Source organism: Eleginops maclovinus, chromosome 3 (assembly GCF_036324505.1).
Source record: "Eleginops maclovinus isolate JMC-PN-2008 ecotype Puerto Natales chromosome 3, JC_Emac_rtc_rv5, whole genome shotgun sequence".
Classification (NCBI taxonomy): Eukaryota; Metazoa; Chordata; class Actinopteri; order Perciformes; family Eleginopidae; genus Eleginops; species Eleginops maclovinus.
In genome coordinates this window covers 12,271,282-12,292,068 of record NC_086351.1, presented here as the reverse complement: position 1 = coordinate 12,292,068, position 20,787 = coordinate 12,271,282, and the positions used below count along the sequence as shown (strand labels likewise).

Genomic DNA, 20,787 nt, shown 5'->3' with positions numbered 1-20,787 from the left:
CAATCCAATCTCTCAAAGCACTCTGGGTAGTCCAAGTCCCTAGACCATCTGGATCCCACTCTGTTCTCTTCTGTGTTCCGCTCCCCTGAGTGCCGGCCGCTGCAGTGATCAACTGTTTGGCAAGCAGCTTTAATACATCCGCGCCTTCACCAACTACCAGGCATGATGCATAGCAACAGTTACTAACCACTATAACCTTTGGAAAGACATGCAAGAAAGAACCTCTGTGTTTCGTTAATGATGTAAAAGATTTTTTTTTTCTTACCTCACATGTATGTTATCCAAGTAGAGCATGCACTTCAAAAGTTGCTGGTGCTGATTAAGAGTCATGAAACTGAATGGATGTTTCTTGGCTTTGGGCTTTTGGCATCCCCAGTGTAGTGAACTAAAGGTCAAACTACCGGACATTACATTAAAATGGGAAAATTCTTATATGATTTATCTGTTTGGCATAAGAATTACTAATAGCCCACTAACATAATATGGTACTTTTTAAAGGGCAGCATCAACGTAGGTGACTAACACAACAAAAACACTTTCAGACTGATCTACATCTGAGAAATGATGGATAAAGAAATGTAAAACATTAATTTGTAGACTTTTATATTAAATAAATTACTCAAAATGTCATTCCTACTTTTCTTCATCAGACAGGATAGTGTTTTCAACCTTGCAAAATGATTATATATATATATATATATATATATTTATTATATAAGTAAAAGATTCTGCCACAAAAATAAAGTGGTTATTTTCTTTGTTTACTTTTCTAACATTGTATAATTTTACATCCTGTGCCATCTAAAACTAAATTCAATAAAACAAGGGGTCGCAGGTACATTGCTTCAAGTTAAAGGGTCAATGTTACAATTTTCCAAAGATGTAGGGTGCTGTGTTTTGAGGCATGGTAAACCACACAGTATTAATTCTTAATGTTGAGTGTGTTGCAACATGTTGCATGACCAACATCAATCAGACAGAATAATAAAAAGCATTAAAAGCTGTTTATTTTCACCCAAGTTTAAAAGTAACATATCCAATTTATTCATTGCTCTCTCAACAACCGATTTGTTAAATGCTGTAGTGAAAAATAATACTCATTTCACATACAAGTATGAAAAGCTGTTTGAAAGAGTTGCATTGCTGGAGCCATTGAGCGTGGAAAAAACAATGTACAACTGGGCAAGTTTAAATCCACCTTTCCTTTTATTGTTTCTAATGTTATTACTCACTTTCAGAATATTTACACTATAGAGACAAAACAGGTCTTTACATGTGTCAGATATGGAAATGAGTTGTCTTTTCTACTGTGTATGTGTGTCAGTCTAGAATTACCTCTAACGTATGCACACCCTGACACACACAAATACAGTACACACCAAGGTTAAAACGGCTTGGCTATGACCCCCAGTTGCTGAAACCTTATTTATGTTTGTTGAATGTCACACTCTAACTCAGATAACCTGTATGAAATGGAGATAAGGAGAGAGAATTATCACTCTTTCTTGTCCCTCTGTCCCTGGCATGAAGGATACTTCAAAGGGTAGCTGGTCTGTCTGTGGTTCAGAAGGATAAAGAGAGGATGACACAAGCCCAGCTTGTCTTTGAATACCAGGTGCACCTTTCCCTTTATTCTGGGCATGAATGAGGAATGATGGAAAAAGTAAAGGATCAAAGTCCGTTTTTCTCAATGTCTGCTGAAACACAGGATAGGCTAGATGGAGGAACACATTTTTATTCGAACACAGCCAAAAGTAGGGCCAATTCTGTGTATTCATGCATGCGCGTGTGTGGGGGCATATGCAAAAGGGAATTGAAGTTAATTCTAGTAAAAGCACTGACACATCCCCCTTTCAAACTGCAGGCTTTTGTCCAAATCAAATATTCCCTCACTTTCTCCCACAATTCTGATTGCCAAGAAAGATTAATAAACATGGCAGCCACTCTGTGAAAATCACAACGCCTTCTGTTGAAACCTCACTGGCCACGCTCTGTCCATGAAAGACTGTGGGTTCAACGGTTGCAGGGCTACTTGGGAGAGAGTGTTTGCATGGAAAGTTGGGGACTGTGGGAGAAAAGCAATTGGATGATGGGACAGCAGAATGGAGGGAAACAGGGAGGATGTAGAGAAGGGAGAGAGGTGAAGGTGATGAGGGTGAGAGGGGTGGAGAGGTTGCAGAGGGAGAGGGAGCTGAGCGGCGTGAGGGTGGATGGCAGGAGATCTTGATGAGGAGGAAGAGGATGATGGGGGCATGGAGAGGGCTGCGTGTTGTAAAATAATATGATGGAGGCTGGAAAGAGGGGGGAGGTTAGGGACCCTCAGAGCCATAGGTTGACTAAAGTTCTCTTGTGGGGTCACATGTGGAGGGGGGAGACTGACCTGGAGTGTGTGCTGTGCTTGTGTTTGCAGCGTGTCTGTGTGAAGGGACTGGGTATGAGGCAGTGAAGGGTTGTGTAAGTGTGCAGGTGTATATTGTCCCTCAGAAGTCCCACGGTTCTCTGTTTGTGTTGTTTGTGTGTAGTTTGTCTTTGTGTGTGTATCTGCGCCCTCGTTCATCTGTTCCAGGATTTTCTGCATGTGCTCTCTTGCCTGCTCTTGCAGGAGGCGATATTTGTCCATCTCCTCTGCAGTAAAGCTGATTGGCGGAGCGGTCTCTCCCCCTGTCTGCTTGTTATCAGTCCTAATCTGCGAGAGGCAGAGATTTGGTGTGCTGCTGGGGTTTGACTCGACCATGTCCAGAGGACATTTCTGACTGTGGGCAATTGTGCCAGGATTCAGTCCACTGCCCTTGGCCTCATCTTTCTCTTTTCCGTCTTTCTCCAGACTTTTATCCGGCAGCCCTTTTTTCCTCCTGGCCTTTCTCTGGATTGCAGGTAGTTTCCCTATGAGAGGGAGAAGCAACACCCTGGCTGCTTTCTGTGGTAAAGACTTAGTGGAAAGTCCTGGAGGAGTCGACCTGCTTGTGTTGACAACGGCCAAAGGTTCATGGTGAAGTTCAGACTCTGAACTGGGCTCGTTCAGCTGAGAAGCGCTTGTGACACAATGGTGTGTGTTGGTGCTCATGACGGTGGGAGCAAAAGATGATCTGGTGGGCGAGGAATGAGATAATGAGCAAGAGGTAAGGCTGGATGAAGTTAATGTGGGGTTCTCTGCCTTCCGAGGGACCTCAGATGAGAGTCTTGTGGTTCCCGAGGATGTCGTAGACGAGCTTACTTTTAACCCATCCACTGTGGCTCCTGAGCAGGTACTGCTCCTGCTCCACTCCCAGCTCAGCTCGGACATGCTAGTGCTGCTGCAAGGGCTGCAGGAGCGCGGACTGAGGCATCTGCTGGCCCGTGTGTTGATCACACTCTGGGGGCTGTTCGTCTGCCTACACGTCCACCACTCAGGACTGGAGATGTGCCTCGGGCTGGAGCGTCGGGTCCCTGCAGATTTCCATACACAGCCTGGGCTGTCCCTGCTATCTGCCCCTGTCCTGGAGCCTGACCTGGATCTGTGGGTCCCCCTGTCTTCCCAGCTGTCACTACTGCCCCATGTCCATCTGTCCACACTGCACATGTCCCAGTCTACATCTTCTGTGCTAAGACGTCTACCTCTCCTGCCCCAGCTGCTGGGACTGGGGCTAAACCTCGCCACCCCATCCCACTCCACTGCTCTGTTTCGCCACTCATTCCTTGACCTGCCCTCCACACTATCTGCACCATAGCTCTCCCTCATCCACTCCCACTGTTCTGTATCTGAAATCAGATCCATGTCTCTAAAACGTGTACTCCCTCCTATTCTCCTTTCCCCACCTGTCTCCTTCCAGACTTCACAATGCCTCGAACTCTTCCTCTTACTATGAATGAATTTCCTGTCCCTGTGGAGGAGTTTTCTCTTTCTCGCAGGGCTGCAACCACAGCTGTTGTCAGGGTAACAGCAGTCAATGAAACTCCTGGGGTTGCTATGGTGACCCCTTTTCCAAAACAGCTTTGAGTTACATCCTGGTGAGAAGGAGTGTAAGGAGAAGTGAGATCGCCTGGGAAAAGTCAAATCACCACCGTCTCGCTTTTCTTCCCCCTTGTTGTGTCTGCTGGCTGAGTGTCTGCCGAGCTGGGAGAAGGCACTGCAGCGCTCTGCCTGCTCTCTGTCTGCCTGTGACTGCGATTCAGTGCTGTGGCTCCTGTGAGGCGTCCTCTGCCTGACAGAGACAGATACTGGCTCAGCTTCACAACTCCCCAGGAGACAGCTGCTCCCTGCTCTCTGCACCCTCCTCATCCTCGCCTCCCCTGTCTCCCTCAGCCTCCTTTTCTTTCCCCAGCTCCCTCCAGCTTCTACACTCCTCTCTCTGCCAGTGGAGACTGTAGAGACAACACTCCTCACTTTGCACCTTGATGATTGGCGCTTGTTTGAAGCCTTTTCCTTCTTTCCCCTCTTCCTCTTTCCCAACTTGTGTTTCTTTGTGCTGGCTTTCCTCTTTTTGCTTGACACTTCTGAGACACCCCCGTGCGGCTGTGGAGCGCTGGCACACTTGCACATTGTCTCACTCCCACACTCACACCTGGACGGTCTAATGCACATCCTCAGTGTGCTAGGCTGGGTGACAGACTCTAATTTACAGCTCAGGGCTATGATCGCTCTCTCCCTTATCCCTCTCACACCCCCTAATCTGCCTCCCAGAGGATTCTGGGAGTTTGTGTAAGAGCTGTCACCATGAGAGGGGTCAAATGGATGGGAAGCTGCCTTCACACAGTTCTCCATACTTGGTACGCATCTCCCTTTTACTGGTCTTGTTTCTGACAAAGACATTTTTTTGAACAGGTGTGCTTCTGTCTCCGCATCAATATGTTGCTCTGCCTTGAAATTATCCGTAACTTTATGTCTTTGTGCTTTCCGCTTTTGTCTTGTCTGTCTCTGCAAACAGGAAGGAGAACCTGGTGTAAGAATAGCTGGCACACAAAGATCTGATTCATCTGAAGGAGCACACTGATTTTGTTGAGACTCTTGCACATTCTCTGTGAGTTGTTCGGGTTGTTGTGGGTTCAAACTGAGTGGGTTGCAACTGTATGAGATGGGTGGTTGCAAGTTAGTGAACTTAAGCAAACTGACAGGCCATCTCAGACGGGTAGAGTCATCTTTCCCCAGCACACACATATACTCACTCTCCTCCCTCCCACCCTCTGTTTTTAGCTTTTTCTCTGTCTCGCTGTCTGTATGCTCAGGCTCCATGTGTTCCCCTGCTGGTGCTGTGCCCCGCACGGCCAGCTGGTTGTGTGATGGCAAAAAGAGTAAATCATGACACTGATTATCAGGTATTGCTGTGGAAATAGTCGAGTGTGCTTTTACTATGACTGCTCTTTCAATCTCTTTTTCCTCCCTGAGAGCTTCTCTGGGGATTGGCCCTGCGTCGCTTGGTCTAACAGTGTCAGATCTGGACTCAGGCTTTTCACTCTTACTGTTGTTCCCCTTCTCTGCTGCCCCAGTTTCCCTGTCAATATCTTCCATCATCCCCTTTATCCTTTCTTTCATTTTTTCCCTCTTCTCTCTCTCCTCCTCCTCCATATCCGAGAAGACAGAGGCAGAAGGCTCAAGCCTTGGACCCCTGCGTGAGAAGCAGAAGGACACCCCAAGCCTGCCTCCCGCTGTCCCCCGCATAGGGAGGGGCAGCTGGGGATACGAATCCAGGTAAGAGTGGGGATTCATTGCAGGGTCAGTATTGGATGCCAGATGTGTGATTAGTGGAAACTCTGCTAGAGGAGCGACTGGTGGTATCTGGGGAGGAGATTGCCATGGATCTTCTGGTTGGTGGTTGAGGCCGTATGTCCTGGGCTGCATAGGAGGGGGTCTCTGGGTACGGCTGAATTGTTCAGGTTTGACCTCAGGACTGCGGTCTGTTTGGTCCACTTCTCTGTCTTCCTGCTGTCTCACTGCCTTGACTGCACTTCGATGTCCAGAAGTTGTTCCTGGGAATCTGAAACAGAAAGAGAGAGATATTCTTGATTGATTTAACTTGACTTCACTTAAGCTTGGATTTTAATAATTTATCATTTATTGATCCAGCATTCATTTGACAGAAAATCCATCAAGTATATGATTGACGACATTTTAAAGTACATTTCTAGATAATCAATCATTTGTTAGGTATGAGTTGCATTCCAAATGTCAGGTAGCATTTGTAGTTAAGTCATGTAGATGATGATGTACACTTTGATTAGCAAAGTTTGGAATTTAAAATAACGTGGTTAACATTTGTTAATATTTTACAAATAAACACAGCTTTTTAAGTACATGGATGTGGTGTTTTGTAATTAAAATATAGTTGATCAAAATAGTACGAGTGTGCTAACATCACTCCTAGGTTCAAATTTCAAAGCTGCAAGTCATATATTTCACCTCAAACAACAAATAGATCTAACCCTAACCCGAGTTACGGCTCTTTACTTGCTTTATTTCTGGCATCACTTTCAAAATTCCAGGGGAATTCAGTATTTTGGTATGAGGGTGCATGCCGAAAGTAAGAGGTTACAGCGCACCTGTTACCCAGTTTAGACAAAACCCTGATATATATATTTTTTTAAAAAGAAAATCGTAATGTTCTTTCTAAGAAAATATATATATATATATATATATAACAACAAAGTTTAATTCTGACAACACAAAAGTATGCTTTTAGGAAATACAAAACAACAAAGAACAAAAGGAAAAAAGAAACAAAGAAACAAACTAAGACAAAAGCTGAGGCTTGATATTAGAAGTCATAGCTATGCCTTTCACATATCATCCTCTGATTATATGAACACACATTTAATTGCACAAGGAATAGGTGCAATCAAGATAATGATTGCATGATGCATTGTTTTTTTTAATCCATTGCTGTGATTACTTTAGGATGGGAACCTGAAGGCAAGTTTAATCTTTGAACTTGTTTCACTTTCTTTTCTACCATTCATTTTTCTCTTAAACTCATATTACCTCTCCTACAAATCATCTGCTCTCAGAAAGTCGCCAGCAATGTGTCTTCATGTTATGTTACTTCACCTGTGGCCTGTCTAGGACCACTGGGTGCTGTTAACCTGCAAATACATCCATCAAATCTAAGAACCGTTGACTGGATGTGATGCACTCTAACCCCTCTGGACTCCTGCATCTGGTGACATTACACTCACACAGAAACACACAAATAAACTCTCCTCCCCCTCACCGCTGGGTTTCCTGTTGCAGCTGTGCGAGCTGATGCAGGCGTCTGAGAGCCTTATCCTGCTTGCGCTGGTCCTTCCATGATTTTGAGGCCACGTTTCGAGCAAACTCCCTGTGCTTAAGTTCCTTCAGCCTCTGCAGGAAGTGGAAATGAGGCATGATGGAGGGATGGACAGAAAAAGGATGTGGAGGGCACAGAGCAGCAATGAGCATGACAGTGGGACAAGAGAAGAGAAGAGACAGCGAGAGATTAGTTTTAGGAAGCTCCCTGCAGGCAGCTGTCTTTCAAACCATACACATCAGTCAGCAGCATTTGCAGATGTTCTATTCCAAAGCTCTTGTCCAATTAACTCCATTCAGCCAGGAAGAAAGCATCTTTTCTCCGACACACAGCTTGAAAGCAAACACAACCCAACTGGTGAAAAGCAGATTACAGACGCGGTTGACATGAGTGACATAAGTGATTTAATGACGATGATGCTCTTGTCACTGAAATTTTCGAAAATGTTCCTCAATCATAACAGCTTAGTTTGAGAGACCTTTTAATACAATGACACCTGTTCTCTAGCTGGACTGTACCAAATACATTGATTTGCTGATGCTGAAATTACACCAAACCACGTATCGGTTATTTATCATTTGCAAAATACCCATCTAAGACACTGTAAAGGTCAAAGATTTTAGCTGAGTATATGTGTGTGTGTGTGTGTGTGTGTGTGTGTGTGTGTGTGTGTGTGTGTGTGTGTGTGTGTGTGTGTGTGTGTGTGTGTGTGTGTGTGTGTGTGTGTGTGTGTGTGTGTGTGTGTTTGAACAAATGCAACTCACACACACCATAGTGTGAGTGACTTTATTGTGAGCGCACTGGTTGGTCTTCAACCATTCATCATACTGTATAAAAACAATTAACTCAATTTTTTTGTTTTTGCATGTGTGAGTGTGAAACTAAGTCATATAGCCATAGGTGTGCCCGTCCTCTCCGGGAAACAATGATTTATGCTTCTCTCCGGTTTCCTTTTCTGACACACTTTAATCCCTCCTTTATCCATGCTTGGCGTGTGTGTGTGTGTGTGTGTGTGTGTGTGTGTGTGTGTGTGTGTGTGTGTGTGTGTGTGTGTGTGTGTGTGTGTGTGTGTGTGTGTGTGTGTGTGTGTGTGTGTGTGTGTGTGTGTGTGTGTGTGTGCATGTTGGTGTGTTTCTATTTATCTGTGTGTATCTGAAAGGCTGAGCACAGACTAAGGAGTTTGAGGATAGCTGCAGAATCAAGTTGTACTATCCCTCTTTTATGTCTGGTTTTATACTCTGTCACTTCACAATTGAGCTATACCTCAGTGTGCAATTTACCAGTGGCTTACACATTCATGATCTATTATTTATTTCATATATTTGTGAATTTATTCTGGAGTATAATTTGCAAAAGGATTACACCACTCTTACTTTTAGATTATGTTACGCAGTTATCCACCCATACAGAGTGTATCATACACACAAACACATCAGATTAGCCCTTTAGACATCAGATTTATTTATACACTCACTCTCTTTTACAACAAGATCTTATGCTGGAGCTGACAGTCGTCAGGTTAATCTCTGCTGAGTCTTACACAATCGCCTGTCTTTCTTCATTATTGGTTGATGCTTAACATCCCACTGTCAGCTCACTCAAGGCAGCATTCAGAATGTGCCTACGAAGCAGCATATGTGGGTTTGTATCAGTTAAACATACATGTCTTATAGTATAGGCGCTGTTGTGTGTTTGTTAGTGTGTGATAAGGAGCTCCGAGGTGCTTTGATGCCACACTCATTCTATGGGAAATATTAATCATGTTCAAGCAGAGAGGCATACATAATGAACGACTGCGGACAGAGCCAGGAAAGAGGAGGAAGAAGAGGAGGAGGAAAGATCAGAGTCCTTGTACTGTAGCTGTCCATGGCAATCAGTAGGAGAGACAGAAAGAGCAGTCTATAATAGATGGAATATATGAAGATGAATTCTTCCTCCTTCCTCTTGCATTCGCAATCTGCCAGGTTATTGTTCTCCCTTAAAAATGGGACTCACTGCAGGCAAACCTGTAGCTATATTTAGAGCCAAACAAAATATTGCATGCAGAACCAGTTTCACTGAGAACACAGGGCAGAGATATTTCCATTCCCCACTTTAAAGCGGATGCTTTTGTCTTCAAAGATGATGTCATGTCCCAACAGCAGGGAGCAGTAATACTCCTGCTCCCCAACATGCCAAGGTAGCTATGTGCCGTGAAGCTCAATCCGTCTGTCAAAGCCTCGATCAATATTCCTTTAGATGTGTTAAGAAGTGCTCAGGCTGAGGCAACTATGGATAAGTCAGAGTTGATTCGTATCCACTAGTGCCTTAGAATGAGGAATGATGTATTCTTATGTAGCATATGAGGGGCCATGCTAATGGGCTGATTGCTCTTTTATTTAAAAGGAAGTGTAATTCTCTTATAATGAGCAATTTTGGTAATCAGCAGGAAATGCTGATAAAGCACTGCATTCAGAGATGTTTATCCCTGAATCGATGACAAAGAGAGGACACAGAGCAAACGCAATCAGCTTCCATTCTCCAAAGCCAATACTCCTGCAGGGAAGCTGCGAATTTCATCTGTTGTCTGCTCAGTAGGCAGCTTGTGCATGCATGTCCGTATGTGTCTGTGTGTGTTCCTACAATGCCTGTGGCTACTGTCAGCTCAGTGCCTCATGCAGCTCGTTTGATGTGCCCGCCGCTGGCTAAAACAAAGCATTAACATTGGCCTGCAGTTGCTACGATTCATTTACAAAGAACAATGACAGTGAAGGAACAGTTTTGTTTAATGTTTATTTCATGTTTCACCGTGTGGGCGTTTAGAAGTGGGAAGTGGCATGCCTTGGTTGAGTGATTGCTTGTGTTTTGCGGACAAGTGTGTACACAGTGAAGTGCATGTCTGTATGTTTTTGTGTGAGTGTATGCTTGGCAGAACAACAGATAGCTGTAGGAGAGTGTGCTATCAGCAGAACCTTCAGTTTGTTAGGCCAGAGTGAAGGTTCTGTATGAAAATGGATGTGAAAGCAGAACACAGGAGAAAACCTGCTGCCGGGCCTTTTCTTAATGGTCCATTGGCCTCATCTTGTCTAAACTAGAATAATAGAATCATACTTGAGCTTTGACTAATAGCTCCATGTTCTATTAAGTACAGAATATCTAGTTTTCTCTTTGGAGGAAGTACAAATTGAAGAATAAAGATAATTTTCTAGTAGCATCCCTATGTACCAGATACATATAAATCAAGTGCTGTAAATGTTGAATTAGAGAAACAAAAATCTTCCATTATTATACACTTGGGACTTAGAGATCAAGTAAACTCGAACACCTGTGTGCCTGTAATGGTCAGTTCATTTTCATTTGTTATTCTGGTTGTTTTGGCTTCTTTTTGTGATTAACGTAGGGCTATGAAGAATACTGCATCTGGCTATTTCTAATCCTTATGTCAGTTTTATTTAAGTATTTATTTATTGTAACTATATTATTCACTTACTTTTTTAACTACTGAGTATCAATATTTCTGATGCAATTTGGTCTCCCAGGACCTCCTTACTATTTCCAGAACATACTTAACATTGTTTACTCTGATATGGTCTTACTATCTAATTTGCTACAATGGTTTAAGGTGTGATTACTTATGTTTGGGCTACCAGAGACCCCCCATTTTAAACATGGTTAAACACACTCCGTTTTCCTGTGCTCTATCTGTGTAGTAGTGTGGTAGCATGGACAGTTCTTTCTTTTGAGCGGTAGCAATATTCCTCCTAAATACCAAATAAGACCATCTGATTACAGTTGTTCACAAGCTGTATGTAAAATAACAAACTGTATGTTTAGTTAAATGACTTTTTATCCCCTCTACAATTTGGGGTGGTTTATCGCTTGCATCCCTTTGTATATGTTTTTAGTTTGGTCAGATGGAAGGAAAGGAAGTATATTTGACTTGCAATTATAAGCTTCTCTAAAACATAAAGCAGTTGGGTCTTTGACATCCCAAAACAAAATGCAATTTCAACTTAACACAAGGGTTCTTATTACTATATCTATATTGTATATTTATGTAGTAACTATTTTTATTTGCATACCCTTTTTGTAATTCTATTGAACTACAGTTGGCTGCCATGAGCTAAATTGCCCTGTGTTGTTCAAAAAAAGTTTATTTTAAGATATCATCCAGTTAAAATCTACATCTAAAATCTAAATGCAGCACCACAGTATATGTGTAAGTTGAGTTTGACGTGTGAGTATCTGCCTCGAGTTAAGTGGTTCCACCTCTGTGTGTGTGCTTTTAAAAAGATTATGCAGTTGCCACACTCCTACTGTTACCTGCAGCGAAACGGTACCCTATGGGCAGATTCACATTGAAATGTAAAGTAGCGTTCTGTCAACACGCATAATGTTGACAAACCAGGAATTCATGACAAGAGATCAGAAAAAAAGTCTGCTTTTGTGCTGTTAAATAGAATGTGTTTGTGTAGCTGTAGTGCCGGTGTAACACATGAAGGCCTACCTGTTTGTGTGCATGGTCATAGGAGTTGATGTGGTTGTCAAACTCCTGGTGTCTGAGGTACTGCTTGTCACACAGCTCACAGTAGAAAAGAGCCTTCAGATCCTCCACTGAGCAGCCCAAAGCTCTCTCTGCACACTCCTGGAGAAGGAGAGAGGCATAGAGAACGAGTGAATGAGTTGAAAACACAGGAGGATAGAATTGAAAGGAGAGATAGAGGCAAAAACAGACAGAGAAATTAAGGGTTAGAGGGGCAGAGATAGTAAGCAAGAGCCGTGGGGGGAGGATGGTTGGAAGAATGGCAGATTGTTAGCCATTTAGGGCAAATCTGCATCCCAGAGACATCAGCAGTAAGTAATAGCCTCTACATGTGCTCTGCATAAAACTGTTAAACAGCTTCCCATTAAAGTATGCTTCCTTTTCTGCTGCTGATGGAGGCTTGACAAAGGCACTGAATCCCTGTGTTCATGGCAACTTGAGCCTGGGGACACATTTAATGCAGCCAGTGTAACAGAAACCCTGCGTATGTACTATAATGGCAAATAGTCTGAGTCTGACTGCAGATAAAGTGGCTATTGTAGCCGACAGACAGAAAACAGAGCATCTGAAATGCACAACTTAGTCTTTTGTACTTTGGCTAAACTGTGCATGTGATATTTCCAGACAAGAACACATACACACACACACACACACACACACACACACACACACACACACACACACACACACACACACACACACACACACACACACCTATTAAGGCGTGTAAATAGAGCATCTGCATGGGCAAATACACATGCACCACGCAAATGGCTCATGGACCTCAGGGAAAGAAAAAAAAAAATCTGCATCCTCACATCAACCAGGGGACTTTTTTATTTATATATTTTGGTCCGATGACATGCACAGTGTTGTGTACAATAGATGTGTGTGCTTGCATCTGTGTGTGTGTGCGCGTGTGTTAAGGGGTGTGTGTGTGCATTCATGCCATACTCTGCTACAGAATGTAATTTCCCTGAGGCTGGGGGCTGCCAATAAACACTATTGAATTCTGTTCTACACTGACATGATGGGAATTTAATTTGAGGTTGTCACTTCTTTCTCTCACTCTCTATCTTCCTCTGCTTCTTTCCATCCCTCTGTCCATCTCATAGCTTTCTGTCCCTCTCTTTGCCAGCTCTGGTGTCGTCTCAGCCTTTTTTCCCTATACTTCTCTAAATCGCTCTTTTCCTCCTTTCGCTTATCTCCTTATATCCCCTTTATTTGCCTTTTTTTCTGCCTTGCTCCTGTTCTGTTTGTTGAGCCCTGGGTCATGCAGTGACAGAGTCTATTGGCCCCAATTTGCTTCGGTAATATGCCTGCACATAGGAACAGAGGTGAGAGGAAAAGAGAGGGAGGATAGCAATGCAGGAGAGAGGAGAAATGACCCTGCCTGCCCTCACAGAAACACACACAGTCACAGAGTCACACACAGTGACACAGTCACACACACACACACACACACACACACACACACACACACACACACACACACACACACACACACACACACACACACACACACACACACACACACACACACACACACACACACAAGAAAAGTCCTTCCTTGACACTTTCCATCTAGCTTTGGGAGAAGAGGAGAAGAGGCTGAATGAACCATCAAGCTGTCAGGACTCCCATTTACTGAAATCAACAGAAAGGTAACTAATATACATTGATCCTCTGTTCCTCTTTGGTGTGTGTCTGTGTGTGTGCGGCGTGGTATCGATTTGCCTCGCAGGCTTAAGTCACGACTGGGAAATGATCCAATCACCCCGAGCAGCTTTTGTTCGAGTGCTGCCAGGGTGATGAGATTGAGATAATGAATGTGGCGTATTTATCAACCTTTGGGCTTATGCATGATTATATAGGAGCTGTTATTGCATGTCCCCATATACTCATTCTTTGTGTACATGAGTGTATTTTTGTCTGCTCTTGGCTTTGCACCTTCAAACCCTTTCTTCTCACCTCTCTGTGTTCTGTCAGGGTAATTATTTTGAAGAGGGAAAATGTTATACGCAAAGAGGGGTGTATGTACATGACAAAAGATGTGAATGCATAAAAGCAGAAAATGTGTGTGTGTGAACTAAGGAGCGACTTTCCTCACACATCCTTCATGTACCAACACACTTACAGAATTACATTTAGACAGACATATTAATGCATGCACGGTCACACACAGTCTGCCATCTTGATATACCAGTGCTAAATTAACCTAGACCTCAATTTACCTCACTATCATAAATCTGTTTACAGAGAAAGCACCAGTGATATCCGCAGACTTGAACGGACAGTGATTGTTTGCATGATTATGTGTGTGAGTGTTTGAGCAAGGCTATGAATGTGAATGAGTTTTCATGCTTTTTTTTTTCTTTTCACTTATCGTCAATTTGTGGGAAAAGAGCCGTGTTATTCCTCTTCATAGCTGAAATTATGCCACAAATAAGAGTTGTTATGAACCATAACCGGAGTTTCAGGCACACATACGCATGTAATTCAATATCTCGTGCTTTTGTGGAAATGAACAAGTCACGCTTAAAGTGTTTTACACACGGGGTGTGTCAGCGTTTGAAAATGTGTACACTGGAAAGTAATGATATAAAAAGGAATTCATGAAAAACTCTCCAGAAAAAAAAAAAGTCTCTTGAGGAACCTCTGGGGGATTTACAGCTTAAAGCTGTTCCCTGATGCAACCCCCCTGCCACAGCCATTTCCCCCATTCAAACTACTCTCTCGTTTTTTTAATGTCTAACTACAGCATATCAAATAAATATGGCACCCCTGATTAGATGTTATACAGCCTCACACTGTTCAGAGACTTCAGATAAGCATAACTATACGCTTCTCAGATTTTTTAATCAGTTGTTTTTGACCTTCAAGACTGCTGATGTGAGCAGAAAATCAGAGGCGCCTCGGATAATATTCTTATCACTATCATAACTTAACTCTTACTAACACTCTGACAGTAAGCTGACTGCAGGTGGAACTTCAAGGACGGATAGAGACCGCATGTAGGGTTGAGGCCAGGTTTATATTAGTATACAGTATATGTGATACATATGTAACATCCACTTAAATCACGGTTAGGTTGGTAGTCAAACAGTTCCGCTCATCAGAACACACTGTTAAGTGGTTTAAGTGGTAATGAAATAAAACACATTAAAAAGGAAAAGACATGGGTTGTAGGAAATACTGAATAAAACATACTTGATTGCTCACTAACTTCATTATGTTCAGTGCAGTTACATTTTAAATTATTTGCTATGATCTATCAATTACATTAAAGTAATGAATTGAAATAGTGTACTGTATATAGGCCTACTGTACTTGGGCTTAATTGTTTCACTTGTCTCACAGGTCACATTCTTGCTGGTTGTAATTAAATATTGAACAGCATTTTCATGGATGGCTGCACTCATCCGAGAGACAGACGGTGTGAGGGAGGACTAACAGACTGATATTCAGGTACAGTAACTCTGACACATCATTTTGAGAGCATTGTGCCTCCTTGATTTGATGTATTTCATAATAATGGGATGTTTGGATGGAACATAATGCACAGAGAGATGAACTATGCCTAAACAAATGAGATGTCACTGTGGGAGTAAAATAATAGAATAAAAAGAGTAAAAACTACGTTATTAGAGCATACAAGCACATGGTGAGATGACCCTTAGATGCATGAATGTAAGACATTTTGGAGTAGAAATGCATGTACAAAATCAGATTGAGATATTTTTGCATTCTAAATTCATCTTTTTTCTGCCTGTTTTTATAAGTTCGTGAGGTCTAGATGGTAAGTAATTGAATATCATTTTTATTGTTATTATTACATTTGTTGGTTTGGACATAACTGAGATGGAGCTGGTCAGTTGTGATAATTGTTAACAGCATGGCAATAAAGGTTTTAATTGCACTCTTGGTTCGGTATGAATTTCAAACATATTCCAATAGCAAAAAATAGGGCGAAATAAGGCTCAGCATGCATAATAAATCCACAGAGAGAGAAAAAGAGAGCCCAGTAGCAACATAACTGGTGGTAACAGATTCTCTCTGTTCAAATATGATAACTGAAGAGAACCACTGCAGGGAAGAGAAAAAAGTAAAAACTTACTGAAACTTAATGAATACGGCTTACTTTGAGGAAACCATTGTCATGGTAATTGCAATTGCAGAGCTGTTAGAAACACAGGTCTACAAGGTCACATGCCAATAAGCATTATGTCTCTCAATGAACCCTACAACTGCACAGTGTATGTCTATAATAATGTGATAGATGCTTTCTACTTGTAATAAACTTCCTCTCTTTGTTCCTACATACCATGTATTTTTTTTATGTAGGTATAACACTTTCCAGCTCTGATACTTTCCTCATGCTGCTATGATTCACTCTTTTAGATCTTCACTATCTAAATGTTCATATTTTGTAATCATTAACAGCATACTGTATGTAGATATACACTAAAAGGAGCATTAAGTGTTCCCTCAATAGTGTAAGGCGACACAATTAAGATCTCCAAAATATCAGTGCCATCAGTGTTCAACATTTTTATTAAGATGGGAAAGTTTGGTATCTAATGAGTGACTCTCTTGTTCTGACTCTGAATTGTCTCTCTCTTTTTACGCTTTAAGGAGAGGAGTTGAGCAAAAATGAGATGAGAGGAAACGAGATGAGAGGAGAGGAGAAGTCAGTAGATGAGAGGAGATGAGAGAAAATGAAAGGAAAGGTGAGTGATTTAGGGACAAGATGGGAATATGAGACATTTATGAATTCAGAGAACTTGTAATTGCTAGTGTCCCTTGTGAGAAAAATTCAATAAACAATTCATAACTGTTTATCAAGCCTAATTAAGTCTTTAATAATCGCAAATTATAATTATAACTCTAACTTGGCTGCTGTAACAAATAGAGCTATTCCATGTGTCGTAAAAGATCATTCAGTGAGTCTGTTTGTCTCCGCTCTGCCCTCCTCTCTCTGTCTATTTACATGCATCTGCCTCTCTGTTTTTCTTCTCAGCACGTCTCTACAATATTCCTGGGATTATCTCCAGTCAGACACATATGCATTAACACATACACAAGTGGAGAGAGCCTGGCATTGCCCTGTTGATTTCTGGCCATTCGTCTGCACAGCTGACCTGAGGGCTAAGTCGCTTGTTACTGTAATGACCTGTAGATCTCGGTGACAGACACACTACTGCACACACACACACACACACACACACACACACACACACACACACACACACACACACACACACACACACACACACACACACACACACACACACACACACACACACACACACACACACACACACACACACACACACACACACAAATAATGACTCCCAGACAGGATAGCTGAGTGTTAATGAGCTGATATTTGCAGCCCTAATGCATCTCCCTTGACTGCCTTTGTTATACCTCTATGGCCAGTACCCACCCATTTATTCAACGGATGTGTGTGTACGCGTCTTCATGTACATCTTAGTCTGTGTTTTTGTCCATTTTGAAACTGATAGTGTTTGTCTCTGTGTGTCTTTGTTTGCTTCAGATCATTAAAGCCAGTTAGAAGTATGGCCAAAACAAGCACATTGAGCAACCATAGACAGAACCGCAGATGTGTTTAATGACCATAGTTACAGTCAAAGTTTTCTTTCAGCCAAAAGGACAGATGTGTTAGTGCCAGTTAGCTACGTCATCTTACACACTGCCAGCAACTAGCTCACATGCTAAAATAACTCACAATAGAAGATTACCAGAATATACACCGTAAGTACAAAGTGTTTTTCCTTACTCAGGGTCAGGTGTGTCGTTGTATACTATCTTAAGAAGCGGCTTCTACACCTTGATTCACCAGCATTTGTCTCTTGCTTCCCTTTGTATCTTGCTCAATATATAACCAAATGTTCTGTCTCCCTCTGACCTTTTAAATTGAGCAGCATGCAAGACAAACAATCTGAATGAATAAATGATGAAGAGATTATATTTGCTAATTTGCCCTGTGCCCTTTGTTGTCTCGTTGAAATGAGGATTGCTTCTCCATGGATTTGTTCCTTACAGTGACAGTCTGCATCCTTTGTAAAAGAGGTTTTGTTTACATTTAATCTGGTTTTCCACTTATAATTTCACCACTGCGGGAGGATGAAAATTCTCTTGTAAATGGTATTTGAAATGGAACAATGACCCAGAGTTAAAGTGCCAGCCTATAGCTTCATACCCGGTACTCCAATGATTTAATATTGCACTTTCATGAAATTGGGAGGCTTGCAAGAAACCGACTTGGTCATTAATGGTAAAGCAGAGGCTGAAATGTTCTGACTTTTCCTCCCTTGATTCCAAATTTCCCATAAGGCAACCCAATAAAGTGTTCTATATGATATTTCCTTCCAGGTAAAATCCTAAGTCTTTTAAACTCTACACCCCTATTCGCAGACATGTCTTTTTGGTATTAGCTTAATGTCTCAGGTCCAATCAGTGATTACCTTGATGACACCTTCAGGGTGTTCCATATATCTAGAGCCCCAGAAAACATTTTACAGTTATTGAGGATATGTGGACATCAAATGATTGATTTGGACTATCATTGTGCACTCAATATGAATGTTAACACACTCAGATACAATTAAATGTTTAAGTCACTTTAACCTTATAATCAACGCACATCCAAATAAAAACTGAAAATGTGAAACTGCCTAGAAAGTCACAGCAGTATGTGTTGCTTCCACACTCAGTTTTCAGCACTATGTAAAAAGAAACATCAGTGCTGCTTATAGATTTTTAGAGCTAAAACCTATATAAAGGAAAGCTACAGGATACCCCCCTGCCCCCACGTAAACCGTGTGAGATACCACACAAGGTTTTCAAAAGCCTCAAAAATACTCTACTGCTTTTGTGTGGGGCAACAGCAAGAAGCTTGAGGCATGAACAAATCATACCGGCCTCCTGTTGAAGTCATAAATCTATGATTAGTCACAAGGCCCGACCAAACGATCACTCAGAGAGCAATCAAAATTTGATTTGCTGTCAATCACAATGCAAGGCCAAAGAGACCCTGTGCTGATCTGTCCACCCTCCGCCTTCTCTATCTCCTCCTTACACAGTCTATAATATCCTCCTTATTCAACTAGGCTCCCTTGTTTTGGTAGAGTTATTCATGCGATTTATCATTGATCAATTAAAGTCTCTGCCATATTTAAAATATCCCCACATCCTCCCCATCCTATCTCAATCTTTTTGTGTTCATGTCATAGTGATTGCAGTGTGAGCTAAGCTTTTGGCTTGAGAAAAGTTAAACTGATTCAGTGGGGCAGAACATCGCTTTCAGACAAAAAAGAAAGCAGGGGACATCTTAAGAGATTTTATCCACTTGAACAAACATGACCCATAGTTTCTTTCCAGCTGTTTTGCGAATTACATTTGTGTTGGGAGGAACAAGACCGTTGCACAAATGCATGAAAGCATGCATGGCCAAATTCCTAAAATACCCTGCTGTTGTACAACTGTGGTCTCCTCTGTGTCTTTTAATGTATTTTTATGATCCCACCACTCACTCACTGTGCTCTTCAGAGACTACCAATTGTTTCTTTAAAAGGAGAATGTTTCTTTTCTCTTTCTCACAGTGCACATTAAGGAATACATCATAAACCAATTACAGAAAGACAAAGGACAGTAGGTAAGAAGGATACCGAGGTTAACTTTACTCTTAATCTTTCAAATGTGAACATATATCTTCAAAAAATATACTGTAAGTATGCTTTGTATGCAGTCTGTTTTTCCTGCACCTCTTTGATAATATCTCTACAGCTCCCCTCACGGATGAAGATGACATAAAAAGGGACTGGGATGGCTAGATTGCTGAGATTTGATCATTTCTTATCTTTCACCCTCTCCTCTCATTCCATTTTAGGTCAGATATGTTTTTCTATTGTCGTCTTTAATAACAATTTTGTACTGTCTTTCTGTTCCTCTCTCATATCTTCTTCCTCTTTTTGCATTAAAAGCCCCTCTCAGGTATGTATCCTTCCATCTACGAGCCTTTCAGGCTTCTCTCCTCCTCTCTTGCTAAATGTCAGCATTAAATGATTACCTCTAACAGCTGGGAGATAAATTGAATTACATGGACCATACACTCTTGACATTTCGATTGCAGACACAATTGAAAACCCTGCATGTATAAATAGATATAAAGTTTAGTTAAGTTGGTATACATCAAGCACACATAATGTACTGTCTGTCCACAAAAGGCGGCTGATTGACTGCCTCGAAGAGATTGCGTCGCTATCTGTAAAAGTGATCAAACTGGGACTGTAATCTGTCAGAGTGTCATGATACAGATTAGAGTGGCAGACAAGTTAAGAAGATGAAGGTAATCAGTTTGGGAAGTGACAGATTTAAAAACAGGATTAATATGATCGCAGATTACACACTGCATTTGTAACGCTCAGCTAATTCTCGCCAACTCAGAATGATTGGGAGGGGGGGGGGGGGGGGGGGGGGGTGTGATGTGTTGCTGCTGTCGATGAATTGACGAATGATTGCTGTCTTTCAGGCATTTATGATTGCAGTTTCTTTGAAAGCTTTGAAGCACGAGTGAGCTTGTGTGTGTACGTCCACTATGTGAGGTTCATTGGTGCTATCAGGAGATAACATGAATGTTGCAAATAGGAGAGTGATCTCTTTGGCACATTAGAGTATGAGTGCACGGATGGCTAATGATGATATAGACCAGAAGGCTGGAATTAACTGTCCGCACTCATACATACAAACTTGCTGAACTCCGTTGTGCGCATCAGTGCGACTTTGTAAAAGCTGTGTTGCTGTACTCAAAGATTTTGTAGCAGTTAAGACCCAATGCTGGCCGGGGATTGAAATCCCGCCAGAACTCTCCGCTTTCAACATCCTGCTTTACCTCCCTCCATCTCTCAGCTCTTTACATCTCCTCCTTTCTCCGTGTTTCCTCGCTATCATTCCCAACTTCTATCCAGCCCTCTGTATGGCTGCATTAGTATGTATGGCCGT

The 20,787-nt window shown here is 42.0% G+C and overlaps 1 protein-coding gene across 1 annotated transcript in view; it reads right to left on the bottom strand.

Moving 5' to 3' along the window:
- Positions 1 to 1,210: 1,210 nt before the first annotated feature.
- The window catches only part of LOC134862174 (G patch domain-containing protein 8), a 29,187-nt gene continuing 9,610 nt past the window's right edge, over positions 1,211 to 20,787 (bottom strand). Inside the window, 3 exon segments of the mRNA XM_063879922.1 lie at positions 1,211 to 5,951; positions 7,182 to 7,312; positions 11,725 to 11,862. Of these exon segments, the coding sequence (XP_063735992.1) occupies positions 1,955 to 5,951; positions 7,182 to 7,312; positions 11,725 to 11,862 (4,266 nt within the window). The 3' untranslated portion in view covers positions 1,211 to 1,954.